At 37.0% G+C, this 12,322-nt stretch overlaps 1 protein-coding gene across 5 annotated transcripts in view; it reads right to left on the bottom strand.

Moving 5' to 3' along the window:
* PIK3CB (phosphatidylinositol-4,5-bisphosphate 3-kinase catalytic subunit beta) overlaps nt 1-12,322 on the bottom strand; it is a 203,417-nt gene that overhangs the window by 84,079 nt on the left and 107,016 nt on the right. For 4 of the 5 annotated variants that reach the window (XM_082690404.1, XM_082690405.1, XM_082690406.1 and 1 more), the window contains 3 exons: nt 11,772-11,951; nt 8,434-8,604; nt 7,471-7,548 (listed from right to left, as the gene is read on the bottom strand). In XM_082690404.1, coding sequence (XP_082546530.1) covers nt 7,471-7,548; nt 8,434-8,604; nt 11,772-11,951 — 429 coding nt within the window. Of the gene's footprint in view, nt 1-7,470; nt 7,549-8,433; nt 9,215-9,250; nt 11,099-11,771; nt 11,952-12,322 lie in introns of those variants that run through there. The other variant, XM_082690407.1, reaches the window with a different exon arrangement.

Genomic DNA, 12,322 nt, shown 5'->3' with positions numbered 1-12,322 from the left:
AGAAATAGCATGGAGGACATGGGGAGTTAGAGAGGAGAAGAGAGCTGGGGGAAATTGGAAAGGGAGGTGAACCACGAGAGACTATGGACTCTGAAAAACAATCTGAGCGGTTTGAAGTGGCAGGGGGGTGGGAGGTTGGGGTACCAGGTGGTGGGTATTATAGAGGGCACGGATTGCATGGAGCACTGGGTATGGTGAAAAAATAATGAATACTGTTATGCTGAAAATAAATTTTTTTAAAAAGACTGAATGAATTTTTAAATTCTACCTCTGAAACTAATAATATACTATATGTTAATTATATTGAATTTAAATTGAAAATTTTTTAAAGAAGAAAGATTATGTGAAACATTACTTTATCTACTGTAGTGATGCTGGCATGGGTGTTGGTACCCACTCTATCTCCTCTTGTGTCTCATTCAGAAGGAACCACTAACATCTCTCAATTTATAGCAGTGTGAAAATGAGTTCTAGACACATGAATAACTGATTTGTTTATATAAGGAAGTTCTGAATACAACTGACAATGTTTTCTTTGCTTTGACCACTAGCTCTATTGTAAGAAAGCAAAATCTAACATCATGCACTTATGGAGGATCTTACCATATACATACTCTCTGTGAATCTTGCTCCTGACTTTTTTGACTATTAAATATCCTCAATTATTTTCTAAAAAGTCAAAATTTTGTATATGGACTCTCATATGTGTTATGAGAGAGAGAGGAATGAGACAGACGGAACGAACACACATACGCTTAGCTCAAACATCTGTAAAGTAAGATTTGATATATCATAAATAAAACAAAATATCCATAAGACACATTCTGCACCTTTTGTATGATAGGATAGAATAAATTTCAAGATAAAAATGCTATTCAGTTTTTACTCTTGGTGACCCTTAACACTAACAAGACATGAATTTACCACCCTTGGCATTTGGAATAGTTTATTCAGAAAAATTACAAGTTTAAAGAAATGAATATTTTTCAGTGTTTTTGTAACAGAAACAAGCTACTTATAATAAACTGCTAGACTCGAAAATGTTAGCATCCCTTGGTTTTTGACAATTTTTGAGAATAAGAACATATAGAGTCGGGCGCCTGGGTGGCTCAGTGGGTTAAGCCGCTGCCTTTGGCTCAGGTCATGATCTCAGGGTCCTGGGATCGAGTCCCGCATCAGGCTCTCTGCTTAGCAGTGAGCCTGCTTCCTCCTCTCTCTCTCTGCCTGCCTATCTGCCTACTTGTGATCTCTCTCTGTCAAATAAATAAATAAAATCTTAAAAAAAAAAAAAAAAGAACATATAGACTCTACTCCATAAGTACTCAAAAAATACTAGCATTTAAAGAATCAAAACAAAAAATGCTAGTTGTAATTCCATCAACCAACTTCTATAAGAATTCAGATATAAGGAATGAAGTAAAATTATGGATCAGGTGGCTACAAAGTTCAAAAAAACTTAAGTATAATGAACTCCAAAAGTTCTATACTAGCTATAAACAGCAACAGCAAAGGATATGATCTACAAAAGAATAAAAATAAAGACTCCAACCAAGGCATGGGTGGTAACAACAACAACAAAAAAAAAACCCCAAAAAAGAACAAAAACAAACAAACAAAAAAACCACCCTAAAATAATTCAATACATGGTTTAAAAAAGAATATTAAAAGTGACCTACATTTGGGGCACCTGAGTGGCTCAGTGGGTTAAGCCTCTGCCTTCAGCTCAGGACATGATCCCAGGGTCCTGGGATCAAGCCCCACATCAGGCTCTCTGCTCAGCAGGATGCCTGCCTCCACCTCTCTCTCTGCCTGTCTCTCTGCCTACTTGTGATCTCTGTCTGTCAAATAAATAAATAAAAATTTTAAAAAAATAATAAAAAATAAAATAAAAGTGATCTATATTTAAAATAACATGGGGGAAAAACTGTTTTCTGAACATAGAATTTCCCATGGTAGCAGAATTAAAGAGAAGTAGTTATTTTCAGAAAAATCAGTAAGAAAAACTATACTCTGAACTTGCATCACATGGAATTTTGTCAAAATTATCCCATTCCCTGATACTTGGTCTGAATCATCTTCAGACTCTGAAAAGTAAAGAATTTTAAAGCACCATCATGCTTCACACAATTGTGCTTTATTATCCAACTTTAGTAAACTTCCAAAGAGATCCTTTTTCACAAGGCCCACAACATTTGAAGAACAAGGGAAGGCAGGCTTTATCATGCAAAGAACCTTTCACTGTGCTACAGAAAGGATATACCAAAGCTACACACACAATTCCTGAATTCAACAATTAAAAATGTTTCTGTGTTATAATACATGAAACTTTTCCCCAACATTATACCTAATTTCCTTCTTATTCAGAAATAACGGCCAAAATCCACTACTTTCTACCTTTAGATATTAGACATAGAAAAAGGTCAGTGGGATTAATAGGTTGAAATTCCCATGGTTTCATGAAGGGCATCACTTTATAAAGAGGCAGATTTGTTCTTGCTTTTGGAAGGAGTGTTATGCTACCTTTAACTAAGATTATAAGGTTGTTAGAGATAGCTACATTAAAATGTATTAATTCATAGCACAAATACTTATTTAGTGTGTCAGGCACTAATACCAGAAAAAGATGAAGAGAGTTTCCTTCTTTCCTCAGGTTATTTTTATTTTTTAACAGTTAGGTGTGCTAAGACCCACATAAGTAGGCTATGAGGTGTTAACGATTTTTGACTACTAAGTGTGCTATCAGATGTACGTGAGCTTGAAATTCTCTGGGTTTATCCTATTTGTAGTTCATTGAGCTTCTTTAATCTGTTGTATTTATGTCTTTTGCCCACTTTGGAAAGCTCCCAATAATAATTTGTTTAAATAGTTTTTCTTAACTGTACTCTTTATCTTTCTAGAACTCAGATTACACAAATGTTCAACCTTCTGATATTGTTACACAGGTATCTGAAGCTATAAGGAGTTTTTTCTCCCTCAATCATTTTTCTCCATTTTGTTCAAATTGGAAATTATTTTTATTAATCTTAAAATTCATGGACTCTTTCCTTTCTAATTACCATTTCACTACTGAATCCATTCGATGAGTTGTTGGGTTTTTTAAAGATTTTATTTATTTATTTGACAGAGACACACAGCGAGAGAGGGAACACAAGCAGGGGGAGTCGGAAAAGAAAGGCTTCCACTAAGCAGGGCGCCCAATGCGGGGCTCAATCCCAGGATCTGAGCAAAAGGCAGACACTTAACAACTGAGCCACCCAGGCACCTCATTCCATGAGTTTTTAAATGGTAAGTTCCTGTATTTTTCAGTTCTAAATTTTCCATATAGCTCCTATTACATCTTCTGTTTCTTAGCTGATACTTTCTATTTTTCCATCCCTTTCAAGTGTGTTTGCCCTTACTTGGAGCATTATTGTAACTAACAACATATATGTCATCTGAGCAGATACCTGTTGGTTATCATTATCCATACAACTTGATATTTTCCTGGCTCTTTATGATGTCAATTAATTTTAAACTGCATAGACCATTATGACCACTATGTTTTAAGACTCTGGGTTTTGTTTATATCCTACAGAGAACACTGATGTTTTAGGAAACAATGGTTAAGTTCAGACTACAAGGTGAAACAAGCTCTGTGAAGCTATGGTTCTAATATCAGTTCAGTTTTCAAAATCCTTTGCATAGTGCTTGGATCTGTCCTTTCTATGCAGCATACAGTGACCAGACTGAGACCTGGTGGGAACATATGCTACATTTCAGTCTTCAAATTATGTAGGCAGTTAAGATTCAGATCCACATAAGTACAGCTCAGGAATAAACCTATAAGCATAAACAACTTTAAAGAGTTGCATTCCCGAGCTCTTCCCACTCTTCAATCATCCAATTATTTTTTGGTTGCCTAGGGCTCCCCTTTTTTATCACCCAGCCATAAAGCTAAAGCTTTATTTACCCACACTTCCTGCAACTATGCCAAACAGAAGAAAAAGAAAAAAGAAAAAAAAAAAGCCTGTGAGGATTTTCCCCATTCTCTGTACAACTCTTCTAATCAGAGAAGGTTCAACTTTGCACTTTAGGCCTGTCCCCCTTGTTGTTGCTGCTGCCACTGCCACAGGACTTCTTAGAAACTGGAACAAATGAGAAAAAAGAACAGGAAACAAATAACAGAGGTAAAAAGCAGAGAAATTCTTGCTCTCTCTGAGGGTTAGAAGTCCTCCTTCCCACTAGAGCTATAACTAGAGGGCTTCTTGAGTTCTGTGTGCACTAATGTCATCTTCTAGATTTGGGACAGCACTGAGTTCAGGATTCTCCTAAATATTAAGGTGCATACCTGAGAGGGTGCCTACGTGGCTCAGTGGGTTAAATAAAGCCTCTGTCTTCAGCTCTGGTCATGATCCCAGGGTCCTAGGATCGAGCCCCGCATTGGGCTCTCTGCTCAGCGGGGAGTCTGCTTCCCCCACCCCACTCTCTCTGCCTGCCTCTCTGCCTACTTGTGATCTCTATCTGTCAAATAAATAAATAAAATCTTTAAAAAAAAAAAAAAAGATGCATACCTGAAAAGTGAACTACAAGGGTAAGAAAGGACCAAATCACGAAGGAATATGCTCCAGAATTCTAAGCACATTCACAGGGTCAAGACATTCATGTGCCCTTTAAGATCCCTGGGACTAGGGGCGCCTGGGTGGCTCAGTGGGTTACGCCGCTGCCTTCGGCTCAGGTCATGATCTCAGGGTCCTGGGATTGAGTCCCGCATCGGGCTCTCTGCTCGGCGGGGAGACTGCTTCCTCCTCTCTCTCTGCCTGCCTCTCTGCCTACTTGTGATCTCTCTCTGTCAAATAAATAAATAAAATCTTAAAAAAAAAAAAAAAATAATCCCTGGGACTAAATATAATGGATTTCACTCCTGTGATTAGGTTATACTACTTAACATAGATGACTTCAAGGAAGGGAGACTATCTTTCATGGGCCTGATCCATTGGTCAGTCTCTAAAAAGGGACCAGGTTCTTCTTGGCAAGAAATTCAAAGAGTGAGAAGGATTTGAAGCTTGAGAAATTCTCCATTTCTATAGAGTTAGAAATAGAGAGGGCCACAAAACCAGCCTTGAAAGACACCTCTACTAACTGAGAGCAATCCCCAGTCAATCCCCTACCAAGACCCAGCAAGAAAATGAGAACCTTAGTTCTACAACTTCAAGGAACTGAATTTGGCCAATAACTTGAATCCCCTTGGAAGCAAATTTGTCTCTAGAGCCTTTAGGAACAAAAACAACCCAACTAACACTGGATTTCAACCTTGCAAGAACATAAGCAGAAAATCCAGCCACACCATGCCCAGACTTCTGACCAACAGAAATGCAAGCTAACAAACAGGCATTCAAGCTGCTACGTTTGTGGTAATTTGTCAAATAGTAATAGAAAAACTAATATAAGAGGCTATTATAAACTTAATGCGAAAAATGTAACAACTTAAATTTTTCAAAGGACAAAAATTATCAAAACTGACATAAAGAAATAGAAAACCTGACTATCCATATATCCATTAAAGAATTTAAATTCCTAAGGGTGCCTGGGTGGCTCAGTCTGTTAAGCTGACTCTTCCTTTCAGCTCAGGTCATGATCTCAAAGTTGTGCTGCATCAGGCTCTGCGCTCAATGGGTAGTCTGTCTGAAATTCTCTCTCTCCCTCCCCGCTGCCCCGTCCCCCCACACTAGCTTACTCTGTCTCTGTCTCAAATAAATAAATGAATCTTTAAGAAAAAAAAAAAAAGAAAGAAATTGAATTTCTTAATAAAAACCTTCCCACACGGGGCACCTGGTGGCTCCATCAGTTAAGCATCTGCCTTGGGCTCAGGTCATGATACTACGGTCCTGGGATCCAGACCCACAACAGGCTTCCTGGAGTAGAGTCAGCTTCTCCCGCTCCTTCTACTCCTCTCCCCTGCTCATGCTCATGCTCTTTCTCTCAAATAAATAATATCTTTAGGGGGGGGAAAAAAAAATTTCCCACAAAGAAAACTCCAGGGTCAGATGGCTTGGAGTAAATTGTACCAAACATTTAAGGAAGAAATAATACCAATCCTATATAAGCTTATTCAGAAAATTGATAAGAGGAAAGCTTCTCAATCCAATTTATAATGGAAAAAAAATCAGCAGCTTTTTTCTTTAATGGTGTTTGGACTATTTTACCTGTCCCAACAAACACGTTGTACTTCTGCAAGTGGACAAAAAATAGTAAGGAAAGTTTAAATTAAATAAAAAATAGAATTGGCTATTAGCATATTCATTAAAAATTAAATCCTAGCTGAGGAAATAAGAGCAAAAAAAAAAAAAAATCCCTATTTTGATGACAGCTAACCAAAGAATCTTTAAAGTCCACCAATAAAAGCAAGCCATTGATAATCTTTGGCAAGGTGCTCCTGAATATATCCTCATGCCAGCAAATATCTCAAACTACATGAATCTCTTTCTTGGATCACAAAACTATTCACTTAATTTCCTGCCAAGCACAACTGGGGGAAACTGCTTTACACTTTGAGACAAAATGCCTTGTTAAATCTTTACTTAATTGTATGGGGTTATGTAATAAATTTCCATGAGCTAACAACTTGTGGTCCATAATGTAGTCATCTATTTCCTTCCAAGAAATGATACTACATTTTCTCTGTGTTCAGCAAGTTTAAAAGAAAAGGAGAGGTCTGAGAAAGGAGGCCGAGTGCAGCTCTAAACAAGGCTGACAAAGGAGGTTGGGCTTGCATAGGAACCTATGGCTTAAATTGTATTTGCTGAATTCCTGATCTAAAGCAAGTTCTTTTATACAACACATACAGAAAAACGTCACTATATCCAGTACATCTCCAACTATTCAAAGAATACTTTAAAAACAAAAATTCTTGGGGTGCCTGGGTGGCTCAGTCAGTTGAGCCTCTGCCTTTGGCTTGGGTCGTGATCTCAGGGTCCTGGGATTGAGCCCCGCGTTGGGCTCTCTGCTCAGGGGGGAGCCTGCTTCCCCCTCTGTCTCTGCCTGCCACTCTGCCTACTTGTGATCTCTCTCTGTGTCAAATAAATAAAATCTTTAAAAAAAAATAAAAACACAAATTCTCGTCTAACTTTAAGTCACCATATTCTGTCTTGTGTAACTGACCAATATAGGGAAAATTTAATCTCCAGTGCGACATTCATTAAGCATATCAATGAGTTATCCAAATAATGGAGTAGATAGGGGCACGTGGGTGACTCGTTGGTTGAGTGGCCACCTCTTGATTTCCACTCATGTTATGGTCTTGGGCCCTGGGATCAGGCCACATTTGGCTCCAAGCTCAGCATGGGGTCAGCTTCTCTCCCTCTCCCTCTGCCCCTCCCCCTGCTCTAGTGCTCCAGTGCTCTTTCTCTCTCTAAAGCAAATAAACAAATCTTTTAAAAATAACAAAAACAATGGAACAGATTTTAAAAAACTCAAATCTTAACAAGTACTCACTTTTACACTTTCTTCTGTGTTAAGTTTATTTCCCTTAACCAAAACAATCTGGAAAGGGTTGTTATTTTCCCAAACATGCTGCAAAAGAATGAAATAGAGTATTTTAATTAAAGACATAAATATTCTATGCTAGCAATGAAACCATCTTATCTGTTCTCATGTCAACTGGCAAAATAATGAAAATAGACCTCCGAACTAACAGCTGAAAATCCCACATACTAAATGAAGCATCACAACCACTACCACTTAGTTCTTCCAGCAAAATACAGGCAGCATTCCAATACTGCCAAGAGGTTCACTAAACTAAACACAATAAACAAAAAGTATTAAAGCTTTGGATGAATTAAGAGTTGCCCACTTAAATTAATACAGAGCTAATATCTTAATCATCAAGGAGAGATTAAACATACAACTTGTTAAAACTGAGTAACTATTAAAAAATGTTAACTGTTCTAATCAATAAACAGAAACACAGGAATTGCTTTATATAAATATATTACATTCTAGGGAAAAAATGGTATCTTTTTGATATATTTAAATTCTAAAAGTATTCAGTAAGAAGGCAAGTTATACCAAAAATGCTAGCATAAGCTAAGCTGACATAAATTAAATACACAAGAACATCAACTATTTCTGAAAATCTTTTTTACTAGAACCTCTCAAATTGCTCACTGAAGTTTATGTTCACCTGCACTGTCAAGAAATTTCTAATTTGGTATCATTTTTCTGTGATACCAAAAGAATACCAAAACCAGAAATCGCATATTTACATTTCCTTGAGTTGAGGAAAAAGAACAGTAGCTAGAAAGATAATTACCAATAAATGGTAACGGATCTTCGGCTAATGTGCACTGGTTTTCACAGAATGAGAAGTGAGCAGAGAAAATATGTGAGGCTTAAGCACACAACCTAACAAAATTATATGCTTTTTGGGGTTACCAAAGGTTCACACATGAAACTTACAGAAATAATTCGCATTTTCTTTGGTGGTAAAGGAAGAGGAAGGTTTGATGAATTTCGATTTATGGCAGCCTCTATGGCAATCATTTCCTGCTCGTACATCTTCTTGATCTTGCAACATTCCACAAGCATAAAATGGGGCAAGGTCCTGTTCATTACACAGTTCCGAATATACTACAGTGGCAACAAAGAATAAGGTACAGATTTTCAAGCAAATACTTAAATGGACAGAAGAATAATATTAAATGAACATCACTATACCAATGTACTATGAAAATATATCTTAACAACTAATGTTAAGAATATGAGAAATTAAAATCACAACATAAAATAGCTACCATTAATTGAATACCTAAGTACCTAAGAACTAGCTACTTATTTTTTTTTTTTAAGATTTTATTTATTTCTTTGAGAGAGACAGAGAGAGCACAAGCAGGGGGAGTGGCAGAGGCAGAAGGATAAGCAGGCTCCCTGCTGAGCAGGGAGGCCAACATGTGGCTTGATCCCAGGACCCTGGGATCATGACCTGAGCTGAAGGCAGACACTTAACCGACTGAGCCACCCGGGCACTGGAAGAACTAACTAATTTTTCTAACAACCCTGTAAGAGAGATTTTCTTCCCTTTAACAGATGAAAGAACTAAAAGAAGAGTTAAGTTACATACCTGGCATCTTAAATCTACCTGTTTCTCTCTCTCTCCCTCTTTTTTTTTTTTTTTTTGGCTAAACCTTTAAGAAATATGTACCTCAGGCTTGATGTTTTGTCTTCTCTTTGCACTTAATACCTGACATTCCCCCCACCCCCACTCCACCCCCAATACCTGACATTTTGACCAAGTGGCTCACTGTCCCAGGGGTGGGACTTGACACACGTACTGGTAGACTGTGATATCATAGTGTAAACTCTGATCAGTCAGTCAGGAAAAGTAGACATGTAGTACACATGTGGCCATTTCTTCACATTCTAAGGTGGTCATCTTAGACCTTCCCATAGATCCCTGAAGTCAACCTAGTACCTTTACAGAACAAGGCTCCAGAAGACAACCATTACTATCTCCCTTGCAAAAACATTGACCATCTCAGTTTGAAACTCTTTTATTTCCATGAGACCAGGACAACTCTCCAAAGGCATATAAGGAAAGGGATGGTTATTCACATTACCAGGGATGCCTAACAAACTGGATAGAAAGAAACTTAATATATTCCTCAGAAGAATAAATTTCCTATATAGATTCAGCATATTACATTAAATTCAGAACCACAAAATACTTTTAGAAATTAAAAAAAATCCAGAATGGTCTGTAAGAAGAAATCACATATTATGATAAATATATTCAATCAAACACATGAAATATGTATCATTCCATTTCCTTCACATTCCTTTACCTACATGTTATACTTTCTCTCTCACAAGACCTTGTACAAAAATGTATACAACTCTTTATTTTTCTTTATAATAACAAATCCTAAAACACAAACTCAAAAAAACCCCCATAAATCCTAGTTTTGGCAAAACAATACGCCCTTCACTAATTAAGTTAAAAAAAAAAATCAAAGCTCCTGGTTGGTTTTTTTTTTGGGGGGGGGGTGTTATTTATTTATTTGACACAGAGGGAGAGAGACAGCAAGAGAGAGAATACAAGCAGTGGGAGTGGAAGAGGGAGAAGCAGGCTTCCCACTGAGCAGGGAGTACAATGTGGGGCTTGACCCCAGGACACTGGGATCATGACCTGAGCCAGAGGTGCTTAATGGCTGAGCTACTGAGGCACCCCAAAATCACAGCTTTTTCGCAGCCATCACTTAATATCTGGCATACCTCTATCCCTCTTTAAAACAAAAAGAAATAAAAATCACAAGAGTAATCAGATCCTACAGTATAAGGATGTGAAAATGTATTGACCTTGTTAACTTCTTTAAAAAAAAAAAAAAAAAAAGACCTTGTTAACTGATAATCACATCCAAGATCCTATTTGATCAGATCATGGTGGGGGAGAGGTGTCGCACTACAGATTTATTTATTTATTTAAGATTTTATTTATTTATTTATTTATTTATTTGACAGAGACAGAGAGAGCACACAAGCAGGGGAGGAGAAGCAGACTCCCAGCTGAGGAGATAGCCTAACACAGGGCTGGATCCCAGGAGCCAAGGATCATGACAGTCAGTCATTTAACTCACTGAGCCACCCAGGTGCCCTTCATTTACCTTATTTAAACCCTACTTAACTCCAAAAACAATCTGGGGCACTATCCTCAAGGAACTTGTGATTGCATGGAAATAGGTATGTCAAAGATGGAGGAAAGCTTTTGAGGATGAACAAACCTAATGCTTTCAAAATTCCTACCATATATAGAAGTAACAAAAAACAGAGGGAAAGACAATTACACATATAAATGTTAGACTGAACTGAAAAGCTTTCTAATTCAAAATGAAAAGGTATAAGACCCTGTTAACTGATAATCACAAATAAGTTTCTTTACCATTTAATTAGTGGCTATTTAATCAAAATATCTTTTTTTTTTTTTTTTTTTTTTGAAGATCTTATTTGGCAGAGAGAGAACACAAGCACAGGGAGAGGGAGAGGGAGAAGCAGGCTTCCGGCAAAGCAAGGAGCCTAATGCGGGGCTCAATCCCAGAACCCTGGGATCATGACTTGAGCCAAAGGCAGACACTCAACCACAGAGACACCTAGGCGCCCCTAATCAAAAAATCTTGTATTTTATTTCCTCCAGAATATTGTCTACCTAATTATTATGTTTACGTGATAAAACAGTAGGCAGCTTTAGCAAGTTTTATTAATAATTCATTATGCTGAAATGCCTGGGTAGCTCAGTTGGTTAAGAATCTGCCTTCAGCTCAGGTCATGATCCCAGGGTCCTGGGATGAGCCCCATGTCTGGCTTCCTGCTCAGCAGGGGGTCTGCCTTTCCATCTTCCTCTGCCCGACCCCACTGCTAATGCTCGCTCTCTCTCTCTCTCGCAAATAAATAAATAAAATCTTAAAAAAAAAAATTCATTATGCCACAGGAAATGCTAACACTGAAACAACCAAAAAAGTAGAAAGGAAACACTGAGATACACACATTAATATAATCATTATACCAAAAATATATAACTGCAAGTAAACAACAAAAACATGCCAAAATTTTAACAATGGTTATCTCAGAGGTGGGTAGGATTATGAATATCTATTATTTAATTTTGTATAATTTTCTGTAGGTTCTGAATACTTAACTATAATAATGTATTTTTATCAGAAATTTAAATTGTTAAAACACACGTACATACACACACGCACACACACTCACACGTATCTACGGAAAAGTGATAGTAATACACATACCTGGAACTGAATGAGTGGCTGATCACCAAACACATATTCTACTCTCCCACTTACTTGCAACACATAGTCATAGGGACTAACTTCATCTTCTTTTCCATGAATAGTCAAACGTTTTTGGATTGCCAGTTCATTTATTTTGATAGGATTCATATTAGGAGATATTTGAAAGCTAAACACATCCTAAAAAGAGGGGGTAGAAAAAAGGAGCAAATTTTATACTTGTGCTGAAAAAACTCTCTTTACATTTATACTTATTACTACATTGTATATAGCCATACATAGTATGTTCATATATATATGTTACATATGTATATCCTTTACATTTAACATTCCAGTACATTTTCTTATTTTTTAGATATAGTATGTCCACAACAAACTTAAGATTTCTGATAATTTGCAAGTCATCTTACACTATACAAAGTGCTACAGATCCCACAGATAAGATTCATATTTAACTAAAGTGTATATTTAACTAAAGTTTACCAATGAGTTTCAAATACATTTCTCAGTAAATATCTTTTATATTTTTTAATATCTTTGTTTTAAAAAGT

The sequence above is a fragment of the Mustela nivalis genome (genome assembly GCF_964662115.1).
Source record: "Mustela nivalis genome assembly, chromosome: 1".
Taxonomy (NCBI): Eukaryota; Metazoa; Chordata; class Mammalia; order Carnivora; family Mustelidae; genus Mustela; species Mustela nivalis.
The sequence above is the reverse complement of the archived record's forward strand: the minus strand, read 5'-3'. Positions and strand labels throughout refer to the sequence as shown.